Raw genomic sequence first — 16,600 nt, forward strand, 5'->3', positions numbered from 1 at the left:
ATATAGTTATCAGTAAAGTGAACAGCCTGCTACTTGTGAGTTGTGACTGAACTTCCATTTCCACTCACCAAAATAGAAAAAGACAAGCAGCACAATAAAAAAGGCGAATATCCGGAGCCACGGGTAGCGGACTTTCCATTCGGAATCTTAGCCGGAGATCAGCAATGTCTACCTCCGGTAAACACGTGTCCTCTTCATCGACAACCAAACCTTTCGATTTCTCCAACGATATGGTCCCGAAGAGAATCGTTGTGTCGCCTGATCAACAACGTTATTGCTTAGAAGCCCTCAAAGTTTTCAAAGACAAGAGGTTTTCTGCTCCTGAAAAAATCAGACAAGAGTTCATGACTTTGCAGGTCCTCTTGAAAAAATTATGCTCTCTTTCTTTTTCAGTTTTACTGATATTTAATGTTGAACAATTTGATAAAAGAGGAATGGATAGAAAGCATTTATATTTCCAAGTTCAGCTAGTTTGGAATTATGGTGTAGTTGTGCTTATTACTCCCTCCATCCATTTTTACTTGTCCTGTATACTGAAAATAGTTGTCCATTTTTACTTGTCAAGTTTGGAAAAACAAGAGATAATTTACCATTTCATTCCTATTTTGCCCTTATTATTAGTTATTGAGTTGGAAACTTCAAGGAATTGTTAGTGGTTGCACAGTATGTTTGATTGATTTCAATCATTAAATGACTGAGTAATAATTAGGGGTGATATAGTAAAATTGTCATTTTATTTATAGCTCCTTAAAGGTTGTGCCAAGTCAACACAAAAGTAAAAATGGATGGAGGGAGTACTTACTCCGTCCCAATTTAAGTGTCTTAGTTTGATTGGGCATGGAGTTTAAGAAATAAAGAGAGACTTATGAATCTTGTAGTCTTAAATTAATTATGTGTGTAGTCCTTTAAATCTTGTGATCTTAAACTTGTCATGTAGAATGTTGGGATTGAAAAACTTACTAAATATAGAAAGAGTTTTTAGGACAAGAGGTTCTCTGCTCCCCAAAAAATCCGACAAGAGTTCCTGACTTTGCAGGTCCTCATGCATTAATTATGCTCGTTCGTTCTTTCTTTCTTCATTTTATTGTTATTTAATGTTGGGGAATTGATAAGAGAGGAGGATGCCATGAAAGCTTTAAATGTTGAATTTGGGATGTATCCACATAGAGTGGAATGGATATTAAAGTAGGGAATATTAGGCTCTATGTATACTGGGAGAAAATATTTACGCCACGTAACCCATATTTTGACTTTGTTACTCGATTTAGCTCATATTTGTGTATAAACACCTTTTATACAAGGTTGACACATTATGTATAATGCTTTCCCCAGGTATAATGTTGTATAATATTGTATATTAGGCTACGTGGCGTTATTTTATGTTGGGCTGTATATTTTTGAAAATTTCATCTTCCAAGTTCAACTAGTTTGGGATAATGGTGTAGTTGATTGCTTAATTGATTGAAGTGTGGGTGATTATTTGATGTTTAGTTGGATATTCATGGTTATATTATTGACAAGGGCAAGTCTTTTTATGCTGAGAATGAATTGCTGTTGTCATTGGGCTTCTCATCGTTTCTTCTTCTTTTTTTCACCTAATATATGCTTGATTTTCTCATTTTTCATGTTCTTTAGGAGTGTATTTGGTTCGAATGAAAAATATTTTCTTGAAAAATAAGAGCCCGTTTGGATTGGCTTATAAGTTGCTTATAAGCTGTTTTCAGCTTTTTTGAGTGTTTGGCTAGTCAGCTTAAAGTCATTTTGTGCTTAAAATAAGCTCAAAAAAATAATTGGGCCCATTTGACTTAGCTTATCTAAAGCAATAAGCCAAAAAAAATAAGTTAGACTATCCCAACTTATTTTTTTTTAGCTTATAAGCTGTTTGCAGCTTATAGGCATAAGCCCATCCAAACAGGCTCTAAGTGACTTTCTTACTTATTTTCTAGTGTTCCATATGTAAGCAAAAAAAATACTATGGCAAGAGCATGTGAGGAGGAGAGGCACAGATGCTCCAGTGCGGAGGTGTGAGAGGTTAGCTATGGATGGTTTCAGAAAAGGTCGGGGTAGGCCGAAAAGTATTGGGGAGAGGTGTTGAGACAGGACATGGCGCAGGTTCAACTTACCGAGGACATGACCCTAGATAGGAGGTTTTGGAGGACTCAGATTAGGGTAGAAGGCTAGTAGGTAGTCGTTGTTTCGATCTATAGTCTATTGCCCTTTGTTTCTTGCTACTATATGTGGTTTCTTGTACTTCGATTATCTTATTTATCTGTGGTAGCTGTTGTTCCCTTTTTTTTCAGACTGCTTTATTTTGACTTATTCGCTTTCTTTAGTTTCATTTGCATTCTGCTTTGAACTGCTTGTGCTTATCTAACCTTTCTCGTTGTGATTTCTCTTGAGCCGAGGGTCTTTCGGAAACAGCCTCCCTGTCTTCCGAGATAGGGATATGATCTGCGTACAATTTACCCTCCCCAGACCTTACATTGTAGGATTTCACTGGGTATGTTGTTGTTGTTGTTGTTGGCAAGAGCATTTATACGTAATCTAGCAAAATTTATGGGGGAGGGAAGTGGTGGTTGGAGGCGTTGGGAGGGTGGGAAGGAGATAATGAACTTGGAGTGTCAGTTATAAGTGACTTTCTTACTTATTTTCTAGTGTTCCATATGTAAGCAAAAAAAATACTATGGCAAGAGCATTTATACGTAATCTAGCAAAATTTATGGGGGTGGGAAGTGGTGGTTGGAGGCATTGGGAGGGTGGGAAGGAGATAATGAACTTGGAGTGTCAGTTATGGAACTTATATCCAGTTATCCAAAAATATCCGTGAATCCTTTTCATGATGTTTCGGGTGGATGATGCTGGTGGTGGCTCCACTTAAAATGACGTAGACAAAATAAATGAACTTGAAAATTATTAAAAATTAAGTTTTGTTGAGCTAAATTTATGTCAAAGGACAGCTCTCTTATGTCTTGAGAAAATTGTTGTTGCATGATGTTGTTGTTTTGCTTCTTTGTTAGTATTTATTTGTTGTGATGATGTCTTTCTGCAAGTAGCATGATATTATCCTGAATTCCAAGAACATCTCTTATGACTCAGGCAACCAGGATGAGAGCTTCAGAAATGAAGAGTAGATGCTCAGTGGCTTTGAACAGCGTAAACATTAGCAAAAATCGATACACTGATGTTTTGCCATGTATGCAGATCAGTTTCTGTTAATTTTTCTTTTGACTTTGAAGTTGTGTATTATAACTTGTGAATAATTATATCAAGCTTCATTATTCTCAGTTGACAATAACAGGGTTGCTTTGGACCCATCAGCTAGGGGATATATAAATGCAAGCTTCATTAAGGTAGATTTCTACATCCATCACTTGGAATTAATTAACCATGCCTCTTGTTCTCCATACTCTCTTGGAAAATGTCAAGCTCTCTTCTACCAATCTGCTTCATGAGCATTATAATGCTTCTTTTTGCTGTAGATATCCGAAAGCGTGTCTCAGTTTATTGCAACACAAGGTCCGCTACCGCATACTTTTGAAGACTTCTGGGAAATGATAATCCAGCATCACTGTCCTGTGATTGTGATGCTTACACAATTGGTTGACAATTATAAGGTATTCAACTGTTTAAATTACTAGGTAATGATTGTTATGTTAATACCAAATTTGATAAAAGGAAGATAGAGACCTTGTTTCATGACCATTATTCTGGATTATATTTAACTCTTCACACAAACAGAGACGCTACTGGTCCTTTCCTTTCAATCACTTCGAAAAACTTCTTAACCTCTGAATGATTTTAAGCATTTTACTCTAGTACGTTTTTACTTCATTTATAAGAGATTAAGCTGGTGATCGCGTCATTTTTATTATCTCATCTTTCCCTCCGTATGAAAAATGCAATGCAGATTGTCAAGTGTGGGGATTATTTTCAGGCAGATGATGGTCCTCGAAAATTTGGCAATATATGTATTGTCACGAAGTGGATAAAGAAGAGTCAGACTTCATTGATTTTGCGATGTCTGGAGGTGAACTATATTGAGGTTAGTAAATTATTCTCTGTCCGTGTTGTACACAAGGAAAGGAGCATGAAGAATCTTATTATGTTATTGGACATAGATATGAAACCCGCTGCAGACTATTTACCTGATTCATTTGATGGAGGGTGAGAGCTGCAGATGTACGTGTTTTGATTTCTGCACCATTTTACGTATCCACACTGATACTCTTCTTCACCAGTAATATGTGTCCTTGTCTTTAGGATACCATTCTTTAAAGCTCTATGATCACACATAGCTCTTTTTGCACAATTTCTCCCAAGATTTGGGTTCTATAGTATTTTTATGAGAGCAAGAATAAAGGAGGAGTTGAAGCATATGGGGAATAGTTTGCAATATTGGATGATTTCCATCAGTATTAATTTAACAATCAACTGAATAGTATTTTGTCATTTTTGTTTCGTTGTCACCTCTTAAGTATATTATTGATGCAACTCCATCTCTAGCTTCAACCTGTGGCCAGTTTAGTTTTAAAACCAAAGATTTTTGGATATAGGTTTTAATTTTAAACCAAACAGGACTGGTTGGTTTGGAAACCAGCCTTTTGTCTGGTTTCAAGGCCTTGTTTTAGTTGGAGCAAGAGCTTTAAAGTAATCATAGATAATGATTATAAACTAAGTTACTCGGACTCTTCACTTTCGGTGCCGCACCCGTGTCGACACGACATGGGTATGGGTGTGGGTGTGGGATCCGTACCCGATCTAGTCAACCGCTTTTGGGTACTTTGACCAAAATCAACGGAGAAATTCCGGACAGATCCAATGATTTTTATAATCAAAACAAAAGCTGAGATGGACTTAAAGAAAATGGAATAACTTGTATATTGAAATTTCTATGTCACTCCTTTTCCTTTTATCTCCTTCCGGGATTCTCCGCTTGATCAATATTTTCTCCTCTTATTTTCCACATAATATCTCATAATTTAGGTTTTATAGTTCTATTTTTAGATATTTCAATTATTTTTAGCCGAATCCCCGCACCCGTATCCATACCTGGATCCGTATCCCCGAATCTTAGAATTTAGATCATGAAGGATCCGACCTCTAGATCCGCACCCGTATCGGACACCTCCACCCGAGTCCGAGTAACTTAGATTATAAATGCTAATTAAGCAGCATTTTCTGGAAAAGTTTCTGTGGTGGTTCCTCACCCCTCCTTCACTATTTTCAAAGTCCCATTTCGAAGCACATTCTACTGTGAAATCCTTTCTGACTGCAGTCTCGGTCCTTTTTTTACAATCCTCCACGCCCGGGAAACTGTTTGAGATAGATGACAGCACCTATTTCCCTCTTCCTTACGCAAGGACAACTGCAATGTTAGTATTTTCGTTTTATGTTGTGTTTTAGTTACTTTTATAGCAGGTCTCGTTTTTTTCTTGCCATGTTGTAGGTGTCCATAGACTACTTGGTTAGAATTAAGCATTTGCTTCTATGAATAGGCTTCACAATTGGTACTGCAGTTATAGTGGCAATCTTTTATGGATCTGCTTCAAGCAATTCTGCAATTTTTATTGTCTTGAGTTAAAAAAACTTGAAGTCTTTCACTTCGCAGTGCAACAACAACATCATACCCAGTGTAATCCCACAAGTGGGGTCTGGGGAGGGTAGAATATGTGCAGACCTTACCTCTACATGCAGTACAAAATGCTTTATTTCGTATTATGAATTTGGATATCAGAAATACAGGTTTCTTCAACCTTGGTACTTTTAGTGGAAGTACCTTTTGGCAAACTTGTAAGTAGTTTCTGCAACGGTATGTAATTGTTGCCCAATTCTCCCACTCAATTGCCATCCTTGTATATAGTTAATGTTAACTTCTTGCCCATATTATGAGGGAGATGACAATAAGAGTGTGATCTTTTCTCCTTGCTATCTGCCAGTCAAAAGAACCACCTTTGTGTGTTTTACACATTCAATATCCCGATTGGCCTGACCATGGAGTTCCAAAGGACACTGTTGCTGTTCGTGAAATAGTGAAACAAACATCTAGTGTCCCACCCAGTCTTGGGCCAATTGTGGTGCACTGCAGGTTTCTGTCATCTTCATTCCCTGTAGATGTGCCTTGTAAAGATTCTGTAGTTAATCCTTTCTAAAGACTGACATCTCAATTTTTTACACAGTGCAGGTATTGGTAGGACTGGAACATACTGTGCAATCCATAATACCATCCAAAGAATTCTGGTTGGAGATATGTCTGCTCTAGATCTTGTTAACACGATAACCATTTTTAGGTCTCAGCGAATTGGGATGGTTCAGACCATGGTATGACCAGCTTCTCTTCGTTATTGAAATTCTTAAATGGGTGTATGTAGCCGTTTTTTATTGATAATACAGCTAATATTACATAAGCGGATACCCAGTGGAATAGTTGAGGTGTGCACAAACTTGCCCGGACATTACCGTCATAAAAATAATTGCATAAGCGGATAATTACAGATGCAATAATTTATGGTTAGTTAATGTAGCAGCTGTGTTTCCTATCAAGAAAAAAAAGTAGCAGCAGTTGCCCCTACCCAAAAAAAAAAAAAAAAAAAGAGAACATAGCAGGTGCCATGTATATTACCTGGAGGAATTTAGCCGATTTCTTGTTTATTACTTAGTGCAACTACATTAATCAAACAGTGTTAATTAAACATTTTGTAAAAGATAACCTATTGTTTTCACCCGTGCAGTGTACCCCCTAAGAGCAGGTCCACACAATGTTTTTTAATCTTTTTATCCAGTGTCCTTTTATCCTTGTTTGTCCGTCTTCTATCCATGATGGACGAATGTCTTTTTTTAATTCTTCCTGAAAGAGTTATGCATCTACGTGATGAAATTATTTACTTCATCAAAAAAAAAAAAAAAAAAAGAACCTTCCTGAAAGAGGTTGGGTTTCTCATCCTCTGAGATCATCAGAAAGGAAATATCTTACAATTTGTTCTACTCAAGTTAAACATCTTGCATTCTTTCAGCTACAACAACATACCCAGTGTAGTTCCACAAGTGGGGTATGGGGAAGGTAGAGTGTACGTAGACCTTACCCCTACCTTGTGAGGTAGAGAGGCTCTTTCAGCTGATAGCCTAATATTCTCTTTTACTCTTTTGGTATTTGTTACCCTTAGTGGCTGCACTGCTGTATTTAGCGTTCTTAACTAATCTTTGGTCTTACCTTTTTTTTTTTTTTAAAAAAAAAGTAATATTGCACTGAATGTCTGTACTAAACAACTACTGTATATTTCAGGAGCAATACCTCTTTTGCTATGATGCCATTATCGATGAACTTGAAGACCTCATTTCAGATACTAATTAAGAAGAGAGTTCATAATGGTAATTTTCAGTTTTTCACTATCAGGAATTCCAATTGGTTATTGAAGCAAATACTCGCACTTGTTGGTTTTCTACAGCTGGATTTCACCCATTTTTTTCTCTTTCATCTTTTCCTAAATTAGTTTTCGAACCATTTACAGTGTTGTATTCCAACAAGGTCCATGCAACTGGTTATTCCTTGCTTCCATCATGCCTGTCACAGAATGGGTCAATTATTTGTGCTGGAGAAGTAAATTAGTTGGGTCCAGTTGAGCTCGTACTGCTCTTATCACGTAGGATAAGCAGAACGTCTAAAACGTCGTATGTTGTATTTCTGCTTCGAAGTATATCCTTTTAGAGAGGGAAACAGAATGGAATGGTACTTGTGGTTGCTTGTTGACATCATTTAAGATTCTTTGACTATATCCTACTTACTGGTTCAAATGACCGCATGTTGATGATGTTCAAGGTCCTAGAATTTAGTAGTAGCTTTTACACCGAATTTCTTGCAATGGTTGATGCAAACGATTTAAAAGTACCTTGCATAATAATAGAGGATCAAGATGAGAGGATTTGTTAAAAAGAGCTTTAATCTTATTATTGATAACATCAACTTGTACCGTTAAAGGCATCGCTTCGTTGCTTGAAGCGATGCGACGCTAGGAGCTATTGTCTCGTGGCCGCTGGACACTACAATTAGTTATTTTAATTGCTGGAACTATTAATATCTTCAGAAAAAGGGAACAGTTGCGCAGTAAACTTATCGTTTCTCATTCTGCCATTCATACACCATGACAAATAAAAATGCCCTTAAATTTTTGTTCAATTTCACATGGTTTAAGGGCATTTTTGACCCTTTTCCGTTAATTTTATGTAGTTCAATTAATAATTTCCCCATTCCCCTAGTAAGTATAGTATTCCGGAAAATATTGATCCAATTAAATTTCAAATTCATTTAAAGTCTACTAAGGAAGAAAGACTTCCTACTAGAAATTTCTTTATTGAATAGGTTAAATCCGAGTTTGATTAATGATGAAAGATAGCGAGAGCTTAATGCATTGGACTGATTTTTTTAAAAATGAAATAAAAAATTAAGGATGAAATTTCATCCATAGTGCACATTCAACTTGATATTCTCATTCTACTACTCCCTCCGTTCACTCTTACGTGTCATGTTTCGCTTCTTCAGAGTCAATTTGATTAATCTTCGAAGCTAAATTTAATTAAATTAACTTAATATTTTACAAGTAAAATTTAGATGTTTGAAAATTATACAAAAAATATTATGAGTTGTAATTCTTGTCATGTTAACATGATTCAAAAAGAAAAAATCTTAAAGTATTGGTCAAATCCATGTAATTTGACTCTCGAAAAAAGGAACGTAATAAGTAAAAGTGAACGGTTGAAGTAGTATATGCTAGAGTGTCAAATTGAAAACCCAACCCGATAGGAAAAGATTAGTGAAGATCGTATGGCCCAAAAACCTTCCCTCCGAAGTACAATCCCCAGCTTATACCTGGACACAACTTCAATAAATATACACTTTACACCCTCTTTCCACTCATTAGTACTATTATTATATTAAATTGAAACAAGGAATCACACAAACAACAACATACCCAGTGTAATCACATAAGTAGGGTCTGGAGGGTAAAATGTACGCAGATCTTACAGGTTAGAGAGGCTGTTTCCGATAGACCCTCGGCTCAAAAGAAACATAGTCAATGTAGGATTATAAGAGAAATAAGACAAACAAGGAATCAAACCAAAACCGAATAATTGGTACCATATAATTATTGTAAATATTTTCTTCTTAATTGCAAAAAAATAAAAATAAAAAAATAAACAAAGCAACCAAATACTCCTACATCAATCAAATGACCGACCCGACCCGACAGTGAAAATCGTATGGCCCAAAAACCCTCCAAAGTATAACCCCCAGCTTTTGCCTGGACAGAGGCTCGCTAAATATACTTTAGTACTACTACTACTACTATTATATTGCAGTTGAAACAACAAGGAATCAGGCCCCAAAACCAAAACTTGTACCTCTTTCAATGGCGAACGCGGCAGAGGAGGCTGTAGATTTCGAGCCAGAAGAAGATGATCTGATGGACGAAGACGTTGAGGGCGGGTCACCGTCTAGGGCACAAATACCAAAGCTAAAATCAGCCATTACAGGTGGCGGTGGTTCTTCTGGTTCATCAAAGAAAATAAAAGGGAGAGGTTTCCGTGAAGAGACAGCTGAGGCTGAAAGGAATGCTCGTCTTTCTGCCAGATTTGATTCTCTTGACACCCAAGGTGGCCCTGGACCTGAACGATGTAATCTTTCTCTCCCTTTTCCTCCTCTTTTATATACGCAAATAAGTTGCTACTGTTGCAGTAGGCTGATAATCATCTAAAGTAATTAATTGGAGCTACTTTTTGTAGCTTGGTTAGGGACTTGTACTTAAGGGGCTGTTTGGTATGGTGTATACGAATAGTACTGAAATAAGGTGTATTAGCAACAAACAACAACATACCCAGTGTAATCCCACATGGAGTCTAGGGAGGGTAGCATGTATACAGACCTCACCCACACCTTCATGGGGTTGAGAGGCTGTTTCCGATAGACCCTCCGCGCAAAAGAAACGTAATTGACGCAGGAGGATGTTTTAGTAATGCCCGGATTAGTTATCCTGGGAATAATTATGCTGGCATTATTTTGTATTTGACGGTTTGGTTTGTTGTATTACATGAATAGGGTGTATTAGATTAGGAATAGTACTTGTATTAATTTTCCATAGGTTTCCTATGTATAAGAATGGTACTGAATAGGGGAGTGCCGAAAAACACTACCAAACAAGGGATGTATAATACCAAAGCTAATATATGTATTATTTTCTCTAATACGTTATACGTCCTACCAAACGACCCTTAGAAAAGTGCTACTGTTAGAAAACTTATACTTTCAACAGGTAGAATTAGCTACTTATAATTTGATCTATTTGTTTAGGATTTTGTGTCCGGAGGTTGATAATCCGGGTTAGGGTAAAAAGTCCTCTTACGGAGATGTTTTAGTCTGGTTAGAAACTTGTATTTAGAGAATATCTTGTTTTAGAAAACCCTAATTTTAACAAGTAGAAAAGTGCTAGTACTTATAATTGTTTTTATTTTGGTTAGGAATTTGTGTTTGAAGAAAGGAAAAATGATGCGGTAGGTTGACAATCCGCCTAATTTAATTACCCTCTAAGGAGTCTTTTTAGTTTGGTTAGATACTTGTATTTAGAGAACATCTAAATTTAGAAGGCTGGAACTGAATATTAAGGTGTTAACACTGTTATCTGTTACTCCCTCCGTTCCAAAAAGATTGTCCTCTTTTGACTTGGCACAAAGTTTAAGAAATAAAGGAAGACTTTTGAAATGTGTGGTCCAAAACAAGCCTTAAATATTTGTGTGGCTGTAAATCATTTCATAAAGTTAAATTGTTTCTAAATATAGAAAGGTGACAATTTTTTTGGAACAGACTAAAAAGGAAAGGAGGACAATCTTTTTGGGACAGAGGGAGTAGATTTTTTCACTAGGAGCCTGGATGGTTTTTCCTTCTGGGTCGAGCTCGTTGCACGGGGCTTGCCTAGTGCGGGTTATCTCTCCTGTGTGGTTTGCGAGCTATTGCACAGGAGCTGGGTTTACCTTGTGCGTACCCGAAGGGTAGTGGCTGCGGGTTCCCATGTCATCAAAAAAAAAAAAAAAGGGCCTGTATGGTTTTATTGAGTGTGTTCCGACAATTTTTTCGTGTTGGTTTAATTTATTTGATGCTATTGATTACTTGAAGGATGTGAAATTGCTTTTGTGAATGACACTGTGTTTGAGGCTTCATCTACGTTGCATAAGCGTGCAGAATAGAAAAGAGACAAATAAAGAAGTTAGGACCCTACTTCTAATAGAAGTTGGTTTTGTTTATCTGTATGTAAAGATAAGTGATTAGAGAAAGGAGCTCTGTGTAATATTTCTTGTACTTATCTTCAACTTTGTAGGACCTGCGACTAGAAATAAAAAAGTGGAATAATTTGAAGCTTATTGAGTTAAGGTCTTCATTCACAAAAAGACTGGAAAGATCATGAAATAGGGCAACCTCTTTGTATTAAATGTACATATTGATGCAGTTTGGTCCTTTTCTCTGGCCATTGTGCTTAAAAGCCTCCAGCTTCATGTTCTTTACATTGCCAATGTGCCAACTAATTGGATTGTGTTGCAGTTATTACTTAATTTACATCTAATAAGAACTTAATAGTTGGCTGTCAATTTATCACTTTGTGATTGTCGTTAGCTTTTTCGAAGAGAGCTTGCTTTGTGCACAGCTAATCCAACTTACCCTCAACGGCTCAACTTACTTGCTGAAGTAGTCAGAGAAGTTGGCAACAGAATCTGATATGCTGATTTCAGTCAGAGATATCAGTTGTTTGATTGCTAGGTCACTAACACTTAAATATATATGTAATTTATGCGAGGCATCTGAGATCTTTTCAGGTTATGCAATTGTGATTTAATTAACACCCCAAAATGTCTGATAGACGATGCTTCGGACCTGGATGGTGGCGTGGCCTTTTTTCTTCTTTTTTTTCTTTTTTTCTTTTAAGTTTACCAGTAAGACTAATAAAGGTTTAAATAAGTAGAGGGCTAATGGAGAAATATTCTGCAGCCATTGAAGGATGGATTATTTTAGTCACTGGAGTTAATGAGGAGGCACAAGAAGATGATCTTCATAATACATTTGGTGAATTCGGGGAGATCAAGAATTTGCATTTGAATCTGGATCGTCGTTCTGGATTTGTCAAGGTAAACCAGCTCTTTTCTTTCTCGGAATGTGTAGCTGCTTCTTTGGGTTCTGGGTTCCATTTCCTGGGTGTTGCATACATGATGTTATACGAATGGCATTCCCATTGTATGCTTTAATCTAATAATTGTTCCTATCAAAAGATTTGGATGATGATAAAAATCTTTTTATCAAGAAAATTGTCTTGAAACTTAAAAGTGACTAACATTCCTTGTTCCATATAGCTATGTAAGAGCATTTCCTTGATGAATTTTGTAATGGAAATAAATGAAGAAAACAGGATCAATATTATGTTAATTATGACTGACCCCAGACAGATACTTTGCTGTATTTTTAGTTAAGTTTCTGCATTTTTCTTAAGTTTGGAGCGGTATTGTTTTTGTTCATATTTATAAAGTTTTCCTATTTGAACAGGGTTATGCACTTATTGAATATGAAAACTTTGAAGAAGCAGAGAGAGCTATCACTGAAATGGATGGGAATGAGCTGCTCACTCAGACTATACATGTCGATTGGGCATTCAGCAAAGGTCCTTTTAGAAGGAGAAATGCTAGGAGGAGGTATCTTCTTGGTTAATCCAGTTAATGTAATTTTGTGCATAGAATAGCTGTGAAAAAATGCTTCCTAAACTAAGGATACACTTTTTCACTTTTAATCAATGTTTTCTAAGTGTTGGCAAATGATTCTCCAAGAGCATAGATTTACTCTCTTTTGGGAAAAAAGTCTGGACCTAAGAATCATTTGCAGAGTATGAAAGTACCACTTCTTAAACATTTGCAACTGCTTAAATGTTATGACCTAATTGTTATCTTGTGAACTTTTGGGGATAAGTTTTTTTTGCAAAAGCAAACATGAACCACGAAGGTGCAATAATAGCTTCACAAAGTGTAACAATTCCATGAGCTCAAATAATCTGTAAAATACTGTAAGCAATTTGCTAACCTTGATTATTCCAAAAATATAAGGCATTAAACTGACTATTATGCATGTCATTTAACTTAGGTATAGCCTTCATCTCCTTAGGAGTGGAATTGTCTCTTGCCTCCCTCAGATGCTTTTTGTTGATAAGAGTTATCAACCCATTTGCCTGTATCCCTTGATTCAACTTCAGTTGTGTGCGCGGATCTAAATGACAACCACTTATTTCTAGGACTCCCTTTTGTTTAAACGGCCTCATTGCCACCTGTTTGCGAGATCAATGTTGTCTTAATTTTTTGCTTCGCCTTGTGGTCTTTGACGTTGTAGCAGCTTTTAATCTCTATCACACCACTTCTCTGCTGAGATAATGGACAATGTATCCTTCAGTTCGCTCCACCCCCCCCCCCCCCCCACCCACCCACCACCAACAACCCACCCCACCACCCAAACCGTCCCTCCCTCTCTTCTTTTTCTGAGGGTGCACATAGTTGTTTGATTTATTTCCTTTTACCATTAATCTAGTTTGGTCCAATCCTAGCTGAGATCACTCGTATAGGTTTCCTATTCATCATATTGTAGGCAAAAATCAACAACTTATCCCTGAGTATGTAACTAGAAAAATTCCAGAATTGCCAAATAGAAGTTTGAGTAGGATTAGTTCAATGGTTAAAACCAGTCCTCAGTAGCCTTGCAACCCCCGAACCATAACCATCAGCAGACAACTGCAAACTCATGTCAGACTTCTTATCCGATTCATTCTTCAAGTTCTCCAGCAATTAGAGAGCAGTTTGCTTTGCAATATACATATGATTGCTGTGGTTGTATGAACATGTTTAGTGATGGATTAGGTTTTCTTAACATCATTATGGTCACAAAATGATTGTTTGAATATTTATGCATTTCCCGCATTTATTTAGCTTTTGGAGAGGGGTGGGAAGGTGGTGGTTAAAAAAAAAACACTAGTAATGTGTCTGTGTGGGGTATGGGTTGCCATTTATTGTCAAGTATAGGGTAGGCACTAACATTTTCCCTTCCAATCTAACACCTGTCTTGTCGGGGGTTTTCCTTTTTGGCAAAAAAGGGAGTTGGATACTATGTGACAAACTCACAATAACCTAAAGGTAGGATTCTTTGACAGCAATGTTGTAAGTAGAGCATATCTGTTTCCTGGAAGTTTGTTAACCCTTGTTTAGTTATTACAAATGAGCAGTATCTCCTTCGTTCCCGTAGTAAAAGTGTTTCTAATGTATCCATTTGAAAAAGAATAGTGGATGTGTAACTTTGTCTTTATTATGTTAAAAGATTAATAACTGGCTTGCTCAGACATCAGTTTTTGGGTAGCAACTTTAGTTGTTGGTGCCCCCTCCATTCTGTTAGATAAAGGAAGAGTTGGAGAAAAATGATATAGATGAGGAATTTTCTAGTCAGTTCGTGCCTTTTTGAGCTGGTAGGAGTACTGACTTTTTTGTTTGAAAATGTAATTAAAGGTAAGAAGACTACTGACTTACGAGAGTTGCTCTATTTAGTCAATTTTCACTTTTCAATTAGAGGAAATTTATCCTCGTTTTTGAGCGTACTTCCCTTTATATGATAAATATTCATCTTGTTATGAATACATCTTCATTTCTTATTCCGAAATAGAGAAGAAATTCCTATCTGACTACATCACTGCAAAATCTGTGTTTGAATGTTTGGACCATCTGTTAGGTCTTGGGTTGAAGGACTATAAACTAATATGTAGCTATCCTCATCTTTGCAGGTCGCCACGTAGTCATCGTTCTAGAAGTCCCAGGAGGAGATTCTAATTCAATGCACATCTTTTTGCAAGGATCGTGTTGGTGCTTTGTTTGGCGTTTGGAGACCAAGCTCTATGAATTCCTGGTCTATGCTGTAATTCCATGTGTACCATTGTTGCTTTGCTGAGTTTTTCATATCTATTTTCTTTAATTATCTGTTCCCTTAACTCAGCTGTAAGTTAATGCTTCTCGAGCTTGTCCGGTGTTGCGTACTTCCTCTTGCCTTTGTGAAAATTTAGATTCTTTTTTGAGAATATTCAGAACTTTCCATTTATCATCTGAATTGGATATGGTTATCTAGGAGGGGCATCGTGAGTTAATTGTCATGTAACATTTGTGGGCAATTTTATGTGGTTTTCAGGAAAATGCAGTCAGTAGTGTACTAGCGAAAAGTGGCTGCAGCATACCCTTTTGAGTGCATTTCTTTTGAAGCATCAGATAATTATGGTTGCATAATTTTTTAGCAGAAGGATGAATATTCATTGTTCACTACTATCGTTTATTCACAAACTTCGTAATTCAGTAGTTAGTACGAGTTAAATAGTGCATGGATGAAACTTGTCAAAATGAGAATTAAATTTTGTGCAAATTTTGTACTTTTGTTCCTAAAGTCGTAGTGTGTGCCCCTTAAAGTTAATTCTCATATGACTTGTAAGAAAAGAAAAAGTATTACGTTTTTTTTTTTTTAATAAATCCCGTATAAATAAATTATGTCGTGCGCTGGTTATATAAAATGCAACAAAATTTGAAAGTTAAGATGGAGAAAAGAAAAAAGATTTCAGACTATTGAGTAAGAGCAATCTCTACTGGGGGCGAGCGGCACTGAAGTTATAAAAAATGAACTGTGGTAATTGAGAACTTATGGTAAATGGTGCTGGCCATAATATTATAATCATGACACTATAGTAATAATGGCCTCTTTACTCTCTTTGAGGTAATTAATAATTGCCTTGGAAAAACGATTCCATTACCTTGGGGCTTTGACCATTGAAAAGGCAAAAAGCAAAAGCAAAAGCAATTTGCACGGTGGCGTCTGGCCTGCTATATTATTTTGTTTGGGTTTGGTGCGGACCGTATGGTTGGGGGTAAAACTTTTTACTTGTCATGTTTTTGCCAAATTTATTAAATATATTTATAATTCTTTATTAGAATCTTATCATTTAATTACAATCAATTTTCTCTCAGGTTGATCAAAAAATGTATATGGTGTTTAATTTAACCTACAAGCTAACATAATATATGATGTTTAAGACGTAAGACTCAATATTGAGTAACGTATGCAGATGTGTTTGACTTGGATTAACATTTAGAAAGTGATCCTTGAGTTAGACATAACACTACAATCTAGCAAAAGCAATAAAGTCGCTCAAAGCCATATAAGGAGTTACGAGATTATGATAAAGTCGCATTCAATGAAGATATATCTGTATATCAATATATGATAAATCAAAATTAAATAAAATAAAAATGTTCTCTATCTTTCCACTTACATATACATGATATAAATAAAATACAATTACATCTCATTTAGAAAAAAATATCAAACACAATAAATTTTGATAAAAACATAAAAAAGTTTAACCAAACTCAATTTGCTAAATTCATTAAAATATGATTAAAAAAAAAAACATTCAACGAGGAGAGTCAACAAGCAGGCACCACCCTGCTACTACCACTCAAAAGTCACTAGCAAAATTGTTGTTATGACCAAAAAAAACAAAGTTGT

At 36.3% G+C, this 16,600-nt stretch overlaps 2 protein-coding genes across 2 annotated transcripts; both read left to right on the top strand.

Annotated features, from left to right (window-relative positions):
* On the top strand, positions 1-7,805 carry LOC132644027 (protein-tyrosine-phosphatase PTP1-like). The gene is made up of 9 exons (XM_060360569.1): positions 1-356; positions 3,097-3,193; positions 3,286-3,350; positions 3,480-3,614; positions 3,908-4,042; positions 5,937-6,085; positions 6,177-6,318; positions 7,280-7,365; positions 7,506-7,805. Exons 1-8 carry the CDS (start codon positions 165-167, stop codon positions 7,346-7,348), a joined length of 984 nt encoding a protein of 327 aa, XP_060216552.1. The 5' UTR covers positions 1-164; the 3' UTR covers positions 7,349-7,365; positions 7,506-7,805.
* Positions 7,806-9,305: 1,500 nt separating this feature from the next.
* On the top strand, positions 9,306-15,205 carry LOC132644031 (RNA-binding protein Y14A-like). The gene is made up of 4 exons (XM_060360575.1): positions 9,306-9,666; positions 12,026-12,162; positions 12,575-12,720; positions 14,838-15,205. Exons 1-4 carry the CDS (start codon positions 9,402-9,404, stop codon positions 14,881-14,883), a joined length of 594 nt encoding a protein of 197 aa, XP_060216558.1. The 5' UTR covers positions 9,306-9,401; the 3' UTR covers positions 14,884-15,205.
* Positions 15,206-16,600: the final 1,395 nt, after the last annotated feature.

This window comes from Lycium barbarum, chromosome 1, assembly GCF_019175385.1.
Source record: "Lycium barbarum isolate Lr01 chromosome 1, ASM1917538v2, whole genome shotgun sequence".
Lineage (NCBI taxonomy): Eukaryota > Viridiplantae > Streptophyta > Magnoliopsida > Solanales > Solanaceae > Lycium > Lycium barbarum.

Excerpts from the sequence above, each read along its gene's own strand:
- LOC132644027 (XM_060360569.1), top strand. The coding sequence starts at position 165 with ATGTCTACCTCCGGTAAACACGTGTCCTCTTCATCGACAACCAAACCT. Across the intron at positions 3,615-3,907 it reads AATTGGTTGACAATTATAAG|ATTGTCAAGTGTGGGGATTA; the intron begins GTATTCAACTGT and ends AATGCAATGCAG. Across the intron at positions 4,043-5,936 it reads TGGAGGTGAACTATATTGAG|TCAAAAGAACCACCTTTGTG; the intron begins GTTAGTAAATTA and ends GCTATCTGCCAG.
- LOC132644031 (XM_060360575.1), top strand. The coding sequence starts at position 9,402 with ATGGCGAACGCGGCAGAGGAGGCTGTAGATTTCGAGCCAGAAGAAGAT. Across the intron at positions 9,667-12,025 it reads TGGCCCTGGACCTGAACGAT|CCATTGAAGGATGGATTATT; the intron begins GTAATCTTTCTC and ends AATATTCTGCAG. Across the intron at positions 12,163-12,574 it reads GTCGTTCTGGATTTGTCAAG|GGTTATGCACTTATTGAATA; the intron begins GTAAACCAGCTC and ends CTATTTGAACAG.